At 40.1% G+C, this 15211-nt stretch overlaps 1 protein-coding gene across 1 annotated transcript in view; it reads right to left on the bottom strand.

Annotated features, from left to right (window-relative positions):
- Positions 1–1648: 1648 nt before the first annotated feature.
- Positions 1649–15211, bottom strand: part of ksh (transmembrane protein 167A-like protein ksh) — a 98903-nt gene continuing 85340 nt past the window's right edge. The window contains exon 4 of the mRNA XM_090377129.1: positions 1649–1797. Coding sequence (XP_090233255.1) covers positions 1727–1797 — 71 coding nt within the window. The 3' untranslated portion in view covers positions 1649–1726. The remainder of the gene's footprint in view (positions 1798–15211) is intronic.

The raw sequence follows: 15211 nt of genomic DNA, 5'->3' as shown, positions 1-15211 counted from the left end.
CTATTCGTCTGTATGTTGTTTGTGAATATCCGTATTTTTGACAATTAAAGCATCGAATAGGATTTGGTATGTAGGATTTGACAAAGCAAGTTTCCTGCTTTCATGTGCTGTGGTGGACTTGGAGTGTTGAAAGTTAAAATGATATTTCTGGTCTGGATGATTATTCCTTCTTTTTTGACTGTTATTCTTTTAACATGAATGACTCCTTGGATTTATTTCTTGTAATATTTCTTCTTCTGTTATATTGAGGAGATCCCATTCAGAGATTACTCCTTTCGAGGTGTTTAAAGTATTATGGGGTGTAATTGATACCAGGATTCCGCCAAAAGTGGACGTTTTCATTAGTTGCTCTGACTGTCGCATATTGGCTGTCTCAATTAGTAGGTTGCCTGATTTTAATCTTTTTATTGCTTTTGAAGTTCCAGCTGTGTTTTCCAAACATTTTTGTATCAGGAAAGGGGATAATTTTCCTGTGGACTGTTCGCCCGTAGAATGGATGATGAGATACTTTGGAGCGGGTGTCTCATATATATCGGTTTTTTGTCTTTTGGCCATGTTTGTACTAATTTCTTCAGGGTCTTGAATTGATTGGGCCATGTTAGAGGATTTTGTGACTTTGTTGTCAGAATCCATGGTGTTTGCTCCTTTTTGCCCTGGGAGTGAGAGCTTTTCCTCCCAGGTTTCCAGCCCCACCACGTGGAGGCAGGAGCGGTGCCACCTAGTGACCAAGCAGAAAAAAGGTTAGTAAGTGATTAATATAAAGAAAGGTGACTTTCCTTTCTGTATTAGTAAGTTTTAATGTGCTATATGTTATTAATATATGCAGTAGGAGTTTAAGGAGATTGCAAAAACTTGCACAAAAATAAGCTTTTTATAATTCTCACGCTAGATAATTTGCTGAAAGGTCGCTCGAATCACTATGCTTGGTACTCGGGGACATAAGCAGAATTTGTATTATGTATTTCAAAGCCTAATATTATTGTTCTCTATTAAAGCTTATATTTTTCCTATTATGCTTATTCTTTTTGGATATTGTAAATTTTCAGCATTAGATTATGATAAAGTTGAATGCGAAGGCAGGCTAGGCTACACTTCTTTCCACTTCAAAGGTACAATATTTCAAAACTAACTTACTGTAATGTCTTATGGAAGTGCCTAATATAAAATGAAATCTATTGCAAATTTAATGATTGTTCACTCATAACCTGTGAAGTATGCCTATTGCTACTTACCAGATTTTAGAAATCAAAAGCTGGAGATTTTTAAATAGATATTCAATATTAGCCAGAATGCTCAGGAATTGCATTCACTGACTTTTCTTTGAAATTAATAGTAAGTAATGAATATCACCATGAAATACAGTGCAATAAACTGTATTTAAGTTCTTTGCTTTGTTTATTTATTTTATTATTATTTTTTTGTCTATTCAATTACATAGTGTATTGACTTTCCAAAATTACTTTACATACTGCACATTGAATAAATGAATAAAATAAAGTGAATCCATCTCGTATTCAAGAAAAATTATCATCCAGAATCTGAAGTTTAGGTTCTAAATGTAGTTTTTCCCTCTTCATTTATGGTGAAAAGACTAGTGTTCTTTATTTACATTATTATTCTTTTTTTTTTTTTTTTTTTATTAGACACAATTTGAGTGAGTGACTTTCCCTTTAGGCATAAAAATATAGAAGTGAGAACTCAGTGGAATGGGAAGGAAAATTTTATTTTATGACCAAAACAAGATACTTAGAGCCATAGCTACACAGCAAGCAGCAACATATGGGCTTTTTCTTTCACCTGAAAAGACAAATAACAATAAGAACCTCAAACTATACTGAATTTAATTTTTCATTAAAGCTGAGTAAATTTCAGTACTGCTTGCAAAGTTTGCAACTTACAGCTCAAACTTCTACAAGGCCATGGTGCAAAATACCAACCACAAAGAGAAAAACATTTATTTTTAAATAAATAATTTGCTCTGTTTAATATTTTTACTTAGGCACTTTTAAGTTATTACACATACATGAACAAATACATCTGTGAAGAGTGTTTAAAAAAATTCTAAAAATTATGTGTAGGCTAAAGTTAAACATAAAAAATTCAAGGCTATCGAAGCCTCAAGCTATGACAACTTTAGTGCATATAAGTTAGTGTACTGAAGGGGGTCTGACATTAGTGTTCTTGAATATGCTGACATATTTAGCTGTGGCTAATGCCTCCACAGCACAGAATCTGTAGTCATTATTTAGCTTAAGTAAAATTTTTTGCATTGCCTAATTGAGCTTGCATATTTTTCTATTGGCTAACTACTTTAGGCAAAAATGCCTCGACTTATAGGATCCCATGAGGCTCAGCACGTCAGTGCCAATATAGCCATAGAAAATATTAACTCTGCATTACAGCTACCAGATTAGTTATTTGCTGGATATGCCGATAATATTCTCGTTATAAGCCATACACCTATCATTGACTGCCTCTTAGCAGAATTTTAATTCATTTTATACCCTTGGGACCAACAATAGCATTAATTTTCTGAATCTGACCATTAAAAAATAAGGTGCATCACTATGCACTCTTATCTATAGAAAGCTGCACATTCTAGTCACTTTCTATACTATGATTCACACCATCCTCATCAAGCAAATTGAGAATGTTAGCTATCTTGTCTTAATTTACCAGTGGTGCCATGTTCCATAATCCCAGTAAACCTTCCTACATCAGTGATTTAAATAATGTAGCGAACCTTATTAATTGCCAGCATGGCCACTAGCCAAATACGTTTGCTCCACTTCTGTTTGGTATGGCATCAGTAACATTTCAAACACATGCGTTTACTTACACAATTATAGTATATGTAATGGTTCTGTACTTATGGAAATTTTGATGTTTGTCAACTCCTCACATATAAACCCCAATTAGATGATTCAAAAGTTTTAGTTAAGCCAAATACTGATTATAGATTGTGTGCTGCAGAGGCTTTAGCCTTAGTCAAATATAAATCAGAATCTCTAAACATACTGAGTACCAGTTCACATTATACATTTTTTAGTCTTTCATGCAGTAAATAAAAATATAACCCACACAAATTAGTTCCAAGTAAGTGTAATTATTCATGCTGGTAATTAGTATGCAATTACAAACTCAAACATACTTTTCATTTGAATTATGGTCATTCAAAGTAGCTGTAACTTCCTCAGCAAGAAGGACATCAGTGAGAATTAGAATATTATATTTTAAAACAAGCATATTCACAACTTGTCAGAAGCAAACATGTTCTCTCATGTGCATTTGCATCTGCTGGACTGGGTGCAGAGAAGAGCAACAAGATTGGTGAAGAGAACGAAAAGGTGGTCTTACAAAGAAAGGCTTCAGTTCTGCAAATTGTAGTGTCTGGAGACTAGGCACCTCTAAGATCTGACTGAGGTGCTTTAAAGCTTTGAATGGATTGAGCAAGCTCAATGCTGATGGCATTCTTTCTCTTGCACAGACTACATACAAGGGGACAAATTCAAATTGGGGGAGGATGGTTGCAGGGTAGATGTGCAGAGGTTTTCTTTCAGCCAGCAGGTGGCCTGATTGATGGAACAAACTTCCATCTGTTATTGTGGAAGTGGATGGACAGGGGTGATGATTTTTTTTTTGGTTGATGCTTTATAAACTTGTTTTCTTGCATCATATGCTGCTGCTACTACTACATTTTGAACTATTAGCATGCAAGCAATCTAGATCTAAATTAAATCATCCTGCTTAAAATTTCAAACTGTCAGGATACAGCAAACAGCTGTAATAAGTAACTTTTAAAAACTTCACCGATAACAACCAACTTGGTTCTGCCCATGCCAACAATTAAATGAAACAAGCATGTATCAGATAAAATAAATACATACAGTTTTCCAGAGCAACGAAGAAAAGGTTTTCATCGAACAATGATTACACATGGCTAATAAAATTACACAGCCTTTCATTTTCATGTGTTCTTAATTTTATTATAGCCAACATTTAACACAGTACAGAGACTACTTTCTCCATCAGCTCTATGTCACTCTATTCCACCTTGCTCTGTTACACATTGGGTAATCAATACATGATGGTTTCCAATTACGTTATGCCAGGAGAAGTTTTCAGTTTAAACAACAATTAAATCCAGTGCTATTTATTTACCAATATAAAAGATACACTTAAGTTAATAACATAAGCTTTATGTTAATAGTAATAGGGGCATGTGATGCAAGAAAGCAAGCATATGAGCTTATGTAGCATCAGCCAAAAAAAAAAAAAAATTCACACAACCATCCCTCTAAAAGTTACTCCAGTTCCTCCTTGAATTTATTTAAGCTATCAACTTCCACAACGACAGATGGAAGTTTGTTCCAGCAATTAACCACCCGCTGGCTAAAGGCAAATTTCTGCACATCTATTCTATAACTGTCTTTCCTAAATTTGAATTTATGCCCCCTTAGGTTCGTAATCTGAGTAAGTGGAAGAATCCCATCAGAATTCAGCATGCTCAACCCATTCAAGGCCTTATACAACTCAATCAGATCTCCTCGCAGGTGCCTATTCTCCAGCTGCTGCAATTTGCAGAACTTAAGCCCTTCTTCTTGGTAAGAGGATCCCTTCATTCCCCTCACCAATCTTGTTGCCCTTCTCTGTACACGGTCAAGCAAATCTACATCCTTCCTAAAATGAGGCCTCCAGACCGGTATGCAGTACTCAAGGCATGGCCTGACCATTGCCTTATACAGAGGGACAATCACCTCCTTTTCCCTGCTAGCAAAATTGCTATATATCATTGACAAAACCCCATGACCTGCTCTTGCAGCCTCTGAAAAATTCATATCTGACTGCACAATTACTCCCAGGTCTTTTTTATTTTCTACCACCTTAAGTGTAGTACCACACAGTTGGTACGTTCCTCTGGGGGTTACTTCTACCCATATGCAGTACTTTGCATTTGTCAGTGTTAAACTTCAGTTGCCACTTCTCGGCCCATCTGCCCAAATTTTCTAGATCCTGTTGCAGTAGCACACTGCTGTTACTGTCATTAACAACCCTGCCAACCTTTGTATCATCTGCAAACTTCGACACTAAGCCTGATATACCTTCATCAATATCACTGATAAATATACACAACAACAGTGGGACCAACACCAAACCCTGTGGGACTCCACTAATAACATTAGTCCACGAAGAGCAGCATCCATTGATTACTACCCTCTGTCTTCTCCCACTCAATCACCCTTTTATTCATTGTAGCAACTTACCCTAAATACCATTCTGCTCCAATCTGTACAGTAGTCTTCCATGCGCAACAGTGTCAAAATCTTTCCTGAAATCCAAGTATATGATATCAAAATTATTTTTTGCATCCAGTTCATATCTAAAATGCATTAAACACTTAAATTATTATGTAAGCTTACATATGCTAATTTAAGATTGCACATTAGGCTTACATATGCTAACTTAACATTGCACAGTAGGCTTACATATGCTAACTTGATATTGCACATTTATAACAGATATGATGCAAATGCACTAACATATGTGCTAAAGTTGAACCTGCCAATTATTTGCTTTTGTCCCTTGAAAGTAGTGTCCCTGTGCTGCCCCATATAAATTTAATGTTACAGTAAAGACCCAAAAAGTATTGATTCTTTGGAGCAAAAAGAAGTCAGATGGAACCAGACTGGATGGGTTGTATAGAGAGGGTATCCCATCTGAAGAATCCATTTTTTCTTTCAGAAATTGCCTCAATCATAACATTGTGAGATTGCATGTTATTCATTTGTTTGACCATAATTTGCATCTTTTCACATAAATGTTTCAGAATTGAAGTGGAGAAATGTCTGATTGGCAATTTGTCATAGAGGAATAAATCCTGAGAAAACAATACCTTCTTTATCAAAGAAAATTGTGAGCGTGGTCTGACCTTCCAATTTGCTCATCCTTGGAAAACTTTCGCTATTTGCTCTGCATTTTGTCTTCGGAAAGCTATAATCTTGATCTGATCATCAACAGTGCCTCTTCACAGATTACGAATCTCCAGATAAAGGAACTACTAGGTTGTTGTTGTTATTTGGTTTTTAGGAGCATTAGCAACTAAGGCCATATTGCTCCATGATATGCGGTGGTCATATTCCCTGACCTTTCTGCATCCTCTGTATTTGGTGGTGACGGGCTCGAACCCCGGTCTAATCAAGAAGCATGTGCTATGCACTGCTGCTCCTTCCCACCTGGCAACGGAGGCACCGAACTACTAGGTGGCAGTTATCGTAACATACTGATATGGGATTTATTTAAGCATAACTATTATCAAGGGTAAAGGGAAGGAAATGGATTTTGCTTTTGTAAATGTGATAAAACTGCCATGGTTTTTAAATTCTCTTCAGTGGACCAACTGCAATTTCTAAATGAGAAATGTTCAGGAAAGTAATCGTAGAAGCTACTAAGCATTTTATACCAAGAGATACTGTCAGTGTTTGCACCTAAATGGATGTCACATGAACTGATAAGACAAGTGGCAGAGAAATAAAATGCATGAGATAATTATAAATTATCAGGGGACACAGAAACCAAGGGTAAGTACAAAGTGATCTGCAATTAAGTCACTAAGGGAGTTAGGCAAACTAAGATTATGAGAGGTCTAGCTAAGAATGCAATGAAAAGTAACAAAAAAATCTTTGCTTATGTTAACTATTGAAGGCAAGATATAAACCATATTGTTCCACTATAAATGGAAGGCGTACTATTGATATACCTGTTTGGGTTGCTGACAAACTGAATAAATATTCTTATCTACATTCAAGTGAAGATTTTTTCAGAAAGGGGGATACCAAAAGTATATCAAGTTGTGACAGTTATATGATTTTGTCATAACTAAGAGAAAGTGGAAGAGAAATCGTTGAAGCTAAAAGCAAATAAGACAACGGGGGGCTTTTTGGAATCTATCTAACTATATTAATAGTAGCAGTGAAAGAGATAAGCAAACATATAGCCATCATGATCAGATTGGAGATGCAAAAATGCAACCCCCTATAAAACAAAGGGTGAAAAGGATAATTACAGAGCAATAAGCTTCACTTATAGCTCAATTGGCTACATTATTTGCATGTTCCACTGCAAATAATGTAGTCAACAGTTAAACAGTGGAGTACCACAGCTTGTGCAGGTTACTCTTTATTGTTTTCAATATTTATGAACAATATTGAAGGCATATCATACTTTATGTCTAACTTTTCTGATACAAAGTTTGGCAGGTGTTTAATGGCATGAATATCAAGGTATGCACTACTGCAAAAAGTGCCTAAAAGTATTGGGTAGACAGGCTAAGAAGTGCAGCTGCAATTTAACATTAACAAATGTGAGGTACTACATAGGGATAGCAGTAATCCCAAATTAATATGCCAATTGGATGGTACTGCACTCAAGGTGGTGGCAAATGAAAGGGACCAAGGGGTAATTTTACTTTTCAACATTAAGTTCTCTGAGCAGTGTAGACAGGCTGCTATGGTAGCTCATGGGGTTTTGTCACTGATACATACAGGAATTTTGGCAGAAGAGAAAAGGAGATGATTATCCCATTGTGTAATACAATGGTTATGTTGTAACTTGAGTATTGCATAGAAGATTGAAAGGTTAATGAGGTGCACTTTCCAAAAAGACTTCAGCTCTGCAAATTGCAGTGTACAGAAACCAGGTACCTGCAAGAATATATGACTGAAGTGTTTAGGACTTTAAAATTGTGAAACTCAAATGCTGATGCATCCTTATTGTTTTGGATGACACATATAAGGGGAAATAATTTTGAACTGAAAAACAATGGGCGTAGGACAGATGTTGAAAAATCTGTTTCTGGCAGCGTAATTGATTTTGGGAACAGACTTCCATCTGGAAATGTGAAAGTGGGTTGCTTGTATAAATTTATGGAAGAATTAGGCGAATTATTAGAGGTGCTGATTATTAGAGATGGATGATGTGATGTTTTTTTGTACCTGAAGCTTATGCTAGGAACTAGTAGTTGTTGGTGACTATAGTCAGGGAAACAAGGAACATGTTTTGTAAAATGTATAGGTGGAACAGGACCAGGGTATGTCTGCCAGGGGCAAAGGTTGATGACGTAGAGCAGATATCATCTTTTCAGGGCACAAAAGGTGATATAGTTGTACACATTGGCACTAATGATATTAAGAGTAGGAGACCGGCAGAATTACTTAACAAGTACAGGTCACTGTTGAAAATAAGCCGCGAGTCAGGGTTGAATTTGAAAGTGTCTGCAATTCTGCCCAGACACGATAGGAGGGAGTATTATTATTATTATTATTATTAGCCTTATGGTGCAAGGAAGCCTGAGGCTTTTTCTGCACTAGCTAAAAAAAAATTTCAGTTACCCCAGACAGAGAGAGAAATAGAAGGGGATCACCAAGAAAGAAAAGACTGATGATATCCAGCTTAGGACCCTGAGTGTGCCAAGCCTATACTCACCAGATGTGAGCCCCTGGGGAAATATATATGATGAGAGCCTTGTCGATCAATTCGGCCCTGGAAAGATTGTGCAAGGCTCAAGGGGTAAAATTTTTTTCAGCCTGGTCTGTACTTGTTAACAGGAGAGACTGCTTCTACAGGGATGGGATAGATTTAAATAGAAAGGGTGCAAGAATATTTGCTGATGCTATCGAAGCAGTGTTAGGTGGGTCGGAAAACTGCTAGCTTGGGGGGGGATACAAGGACTAATAGATTAACAGTAGCCACTGGCAGAGGTGAAATTCTTGCACTGCTTCTATTGCAATGAGCAGCAGCCTGGAAAACATTTGATTTGATTTTGATTTTGGTTTTATTGGCGCAAAAACAACCAAGGTTATACTGCGCCAGGAAACGATTAAAATATCATCAAAGATAAATTCTGGTAACCTTTAAAAAGGTTACCTCGTCAAATTGTTATTTATATATGTGTGTATATATTAATAGCTTGTAAAAATTTAAAAACTGCCGACACGTGGTCGTTGTCTGATAAAATCTGACTGAGTGTATAAGGCTCAGTCGGATGAGTAAAAGCGGTAAAATGTATATTGCGAACATGGGTAAAATGAACGCAATCTATTAAAATATGCTTTAGAGTTAAAACGGTGTTGCAAGACTTGCACATAGGAGGGTCATCTGCCCTCAGCAGAAAAGAATGTGTCAAATGACTGTGTCCTATGCGGAGTCGAGGAAGAACAACTTCCTCGCTCCGATTCCTGCGCAGACTAGACTGCCATGTTTCTATTACAGGCTTTATTTGATATAATTTATTTGTTCTCTGTCTGTGCCATAGTTCTTGCCATTGGGAATATATCTTGTTGCGTATTATTTGCCTGTAGTCTGTATAGGGGACTGACAGGCAACGATTATGAGTGGGTTTTGCTGATTTGGCTGCAGCGTCAGCCAAATCATTTCCCTTTATCCCATTGTGGCTAGGAATCCAGCAGAAGCGGATATCAAACTTGTATTCTTGAAGAGAATGTATCTTCTGCTGAACCCGACAAAGAACTGGATGAGAATTGTGTCTCAGAGATAATAAAGCCTATAATACACTCAAAGAGTCAGAATATATTATTGACCTTTGAATTGACAAGTTCGAATGTGATCCAAGGCTAGCTCTATAGCATACAGCTCTCCAGTGTATATGCTGGATTCAGGAGGAATCTGCTGAGATATTATAGTGTCCGGAAAGACAGCAGCAGATCCTACACATGATTCAGACTTCGAGCCGTCTGTGTAAATGGGCAGGAAGTCTGAGTGCTCAGCTTGGTGTGCAGAGTAGAGCTGCTGGTAGACAGATGATGAGGTTTCAGACTTTACCCATTTCTTAAGGGAAAAGTCGCACAGTGGGGGATGAGCAAGCCAGGGTGGAGGAATTTCTTTTCGTGTTTGTGCAACCTTGTCTACCATGATGTTAAACTCTCTGAGTAGCTCTTGGACACGAATGCCAAAAGGTCGGTTGGCAGTCTTACGGGCATTGTACAAGTTTTCCCAACGTGGCTCAAAAATGGATGTCCATGTAGGATGGTCTGGCAGGGATTTCAACTTTAAAGCATAGTTTAAAGACAACTGCTTACGTCGAAGGAATAATGATGGTTCGTTTGCTTCGACGTATAAGCTCTGGACAGGAGATGTGCGATATGCTCCAGTAGCGATACGGATGGCCTACTTCAAGCCATCGAAGGGCACTGTCTCTGGCTGAGGAGTATACCTGGGCCCCGTAGTCTAATTTGGGTCGTACAAGTGCACGGTAAAGCCGTAGTAGGTTGCATCGATCTGCTCCCCAACGCGTGGAGGAGAGAGAGCGGAGAATATCGAGTCCCCTCGTGCATTTTGTACGAAGTTGACGAATATGTTCGAGAAAGGTCAACTTTTTATCAAACACAAGTCCCAAGAATTTTGTGTCTGACACTACTGGAATAACATTTTGTCCGAGCCTTAATTCAGGTTCAGGATGAAGATTACGCTTGCGACAAAAATGTACGCAAACGGTCTTCTCCGGCGAGAACCTGAAGCCATTAGCAAGTGCCCAGGAATTAAGGCAATCAATGGCTTTCTGCAGTTGTCTTTCAATAACCCTCATGTTGCATGACTGACAAAATATGCTAAAGTCATCAACATAGAGGGCACAGTTTACAGTTGGAGGAAGTTGTTCTGTGATGGAATTGACTTTGATGGCAAAAAGCGTGACACTTAATACTGATCCTTGTGGTACTCCCTCCTCTTGGCTGAAGGAACAAGAGAGTGAGGATCCCGCACGAACTTGGAAAGATCAATTGGCTAAAAAGTTTTTAATAAAAATGGGGAGTTGCCCCCTAAGGCCAAGGCTATGCAGATCTTTTAAGATGCCAAATCTCCAAGTTGTGTCATACGCTTTCTCCATGTCAAAGAACACCGACACCAATTGTTCGCATTTTAGGAAAGCATCCCGGATGGATGCTTCCAATCTAATAAGATGGTCCAAAGTGGACTGGTTCCTTCGGAAGCCGCACTGGATGTTGGAGAGAAGGTCATTTGATTCGAGATACCATATTAAACGAGAATTAACCATTCTCTCCAGGATTTTGCACAGACAGCTAGTCAGAGCAATAGGACGATAATTGGTGGTGAACTTTTGGATCCTTTCCTGGCTTAGGAAAGGCAAGAACGATTGCCTTTCGCCAGGAGTCCGGAAACTGCCCTTCAATAAAGATTCTGTTATACAGAAGGAGCAGACAATCCATAGATTTTTGTGAAAGATGTTTAATCATTTCATAATGGATGCCATCTGGTCCAACAGCACTTGCTTTGGAAAGAGTGAGGGCTCTTTTCAGTTCCTCTATAGTGAATGCCCCGTTGTAGGGATAGAGGCCCTTGGACTTAAAATTAAGTGCTTGTTTTTTCAGTTTATGTTTCAGGACCAGGAACTCTGGGGAATACGAGGATGTTGCGGAGATGTTAGAGAATGTTTCCCCAAGAGTATTGGTTATTGCAGTTGGGTCTGCAATAGTGCATCCATTATAATCTAGGATTGAAGAAGGGTGGGATGTATATTTTCCCTTCATTTTCCGGATTTTATCCCAGACTACCTTAGAGTTAGTAGACTGGTTAATAGATGATGTAAAACGGATCCACGATTCCTTTTGACTCTGACGGTGGATGTAGCGTGCTTTGGCTCGCGCACGTTTGAAGGCTATAAGGTTGTTCGTGGTAGGATATCGGCGAAATATCCCCCACGCTTTGTTTTGAGCCTTTTTTGCTGTTGTGCCTTGTTAATTCCACCAAGGTTTGGGAAATGGTGGAAACCAGGCAGATGTTTTTGGGACAGCATTAGCAGCTGCTTGGACAATGATTTCTGTGATGTACTTTACTGCGTCATTGATAGGCTCCCGACTGACTGTACTGAGGTCAAAATTTGCCTGATGTTGGAAGGCATTCCAGTCACCCTGATCAAACTTCCACCGTGGTAACCTAAAAGGAAGACATGGATGCCCACTGTGTAACAAGATTATCATGGGGAAGTGATCACTTCCGTATGGATTCTCCTCCACCTCCCAAGTGAGTGAAGGGAGTAGAGAAGGGGAGCAGATAGAGAGATCAATGGCAAAAAAAGTACGGGTAGGCATGTGGAAGAAGGTGTTTGTTCCGGTATTTAGAATGGAAAGGTCATTGTCATTGAGCATACACTCTATGACTCGTCCCCTTCCGTTGATGTTAGCATTACCCCACAGGGTGTTATGTCCATTCATATCCCCGAGAAGTAAGTAAGTGGAAGGCAACTGCGTTACAAGATCATCAAGGTCTCCCTGGGGGATGTCAGTCCCAGGTGGCAAATAAAGAGAGCATCCCACCGAAAGGCGAATTGCAACAGCTTCCATGCTAGTTGTAATTAGCAAAGGCTGAACTGGGGTCTGATTGCCGACGAGGATAGCCACTCCTCCATGAGCAGAGCCATCCGCAATTCTATCCTTTCGAAAAATTGTGATGTTGTGCATGGTGGGATCGTCATTTGCCTTTAGATATGTCTCCTGCAAGCAAAAGCAAACTGGCTCGTGCTTTTGCAGGAGGGCCTTGATGTCATCAATATTTCGCCGGAATCCACGACAATTCCATTGTAGGAATTTAGCCATTATTTTGGCTTGGTGGGTCCATCAGGCGGCTTCCAAGGTGCTGAGGGCTTACCTTTTTCAGTTCTGGCTTTCTCCTTCCTGGGGAAGTATGGACACTGTCCAGTGCCCATTTCCTCCTCAGCAAAGAGCTCCAAAACTGTCTTCTTGTACCTCCTTCTGCTCGACATCCATTTTTTCTTGGGTACTAGGTGGTATTTCACGTTTCTTATTCTTTTCTTTTGCATTTTCTTTTGTTATTTGTGGAGCATTAGGAGGTACCGATATAGGAGTGGCAGCTGGTTGGTCCTTCTGTGCAGGTTTTTGGGAGCTTAAAAGATAATGTGCGATGGGAGTAAATGATTCTTTTGGAGGGACGGACATGTCCATCTGAGTCCCAATCGAACACCTCCCTGCTACCTTCTGGGCGTAGGTAGGTTTTTTGATGTTGAGAGGTTTCACTGCTTTCCTTGCCTCCTGGTACGATATGTTTAGCTCTGCCTTCAGCCGTTGAATTTCTTTTTCTTCTTTCCACCTCTGGCATGCTCGTGAGTAGGCTGGGTGTTCGCCTTCACAGTTAATGCAGGTGGGTTTCGTGGCTGAACATGCTGTTGTTTCGTGGTCCTTTGCACCACATCGAGCGCATGCAAGGACTCCACGGCAGACCATTTGAGAATGTCCATATTTCTGGCATTTAAAACACCGTAAAGGGTTTGGAACATATGGACGCACTGGACAGTTGATGTAGCCAGCTTTAATCTCATCAGGAGGTTTGGGAGAGTTAAAAGTCAGGATAACACTCCTGGTTTTAACAATTTTTCCATCCCTTTGCGCAGTGATTCTCTTGACGGCAATAACTCCCTGTGGTTTTAATTCGGAGCAGATTTCCTCCTCGGTGACGTCGAGAAGGTCCCACTCCGAAATGACACCTCTTGATGAATTTAGTGTTCTGTGTGGTGTCACTGTTATGGGTATTCCTCCGATCGATGTTACTCGGAGTAGATGGTCAGACTGCCTGTCATTTTTTGTTTCAATCAAGAGGTCCCCAGAATGGAGCCTCTTAACTGACTTGGGTGTACCTGCTAACCCATCCAATCCTTTTTGTATAAAAAAGGGTGACATTTTACCAATCGGTGTTTCGTTGGTGGAATGCATTATTAAGAACCTTGGGACAGGCTCTGATGGTTGTTCGGTTTGCTGCCTCTTTGTAGCAATAATGCTACCTGCCTCTCCGTCAATATTTTCAGATAGGGACCAGGTTGGGGCCCCTGAAGGAATATATTTATCAGGATTCATGAAGTTTTGAAGTGGTTCAGTGCCCAGGCTCCCCACCCACCATGGAGCCCAAAGGGATGCCCACTACGCGGCATGCAATAAAAGCGCTCAGGAGTGGAACGCCAGGGCTACCCAGACACTATACCCGCACCGCCACCAGCTTGAATCCTGTCCCTCGGACCATGAGGGTAGGGGCGTGGCATTTACACGGTTGACCCTCGCAGGTGAGCCTACTAGCCGATTGATCCTAGCCGGGCCTTCCAGGACCACCCGTCTTGTCGAAGCAGGGGCCAAAGTGGTGTATTGAAGCTGGGCCCCTCAACCACCAGGATCCCCCTTTCCGAATTTCCACGGGTCGCAGCGCACGGCAAACACACCAGATTCCATTGATGTAAGCCTGGAACCTGGGCTGTGGGCGTTGGATCCCAGTGATGCTAGTCTGGGAGTCCAGCAGCGTCACTGGGAGGTCCCCTCACCACGTACAGGTGCCACGTCGAGGGGCCTGGAAAACAAGATGCAGGATATATCAGGGACTGATGGGAGTCATTGCAGTAAATAAATTTGAAGAATTTGAGGTATTGCTCAAAAGATCAAAGGCAGATATTGTTGGGATATCAGAGACGTGGTGTCACACAGATATAAGGAATGCAGAACTGGAATTTGGGGAGTACAATGTGTACAGAAAGGATAGACAGGATAGGAAGGGAGGAGGGGTTATGCTATTAGTTAAGAAACACATAAAATCCAAGGATGTGAAGCGAGTCGACATCGCTGGACAGTGCAGTGTCAAGTCAGTTTGGTGTGATATAAGCATTGGGAGATCAAAATTGAGAGTAGGAGTGTGCAATAGGCCTAATGACTCTGATGAGTATAATAAGAAACTGTACAGGGAAATAGAGTGGGCCAGTAAATCAGAGAGTCTTATAATTGGGGGATTTTAATTTCCCAGATATTGACTGGAATTTGTGGGTTGGTCACTCACACACTAGCAAGGCTTTTGTGGATTTACTGGATGATTGTTTTCTACATCAGCATGTTCGGGAGGCAACTAGAGGGAGTAATACTCTTGATCTGATTATCACTAGTGACTCTTCATGTTTTAAGAATCTGCAGATAAAGGAACCACTAGGTGGCAGTGATCACAGTATGCTAAAGTGGGATTTACTCAAAGAGGTAACTACCATCAGGGGGTAAAGGGAAGGGTTTTTGCTTTCGTAAAGGCGACTACGATGGTCTGAGACAGTATTCAAATTCTATACAGTAGGACCAACTGATGATGTTACCAACAGCAAATTCAAAATGGGAAGCATTCAAAGAATTTCTTGATAGCTACT

The sequence above is a fragment of the Mastigoproctus giganteus genome, chromosome 7, assembly GCF_048544385.1.
Source record: "Mastigoproctus giganteus isolate SK-2022 chromosome 7, ASM4854438v1, whole genome shotgun sequence".
Taxonomy (NCBI): Eukaryota; Metazoa; Arthropoda; class Arachnida; order Uropygi; family Thelyphonidae; genus Mastigoproctus; species Mastigoproctus giganteus.
This window is presented reverse-complemented; position numbering and strand designations above follow the sequence as displayed.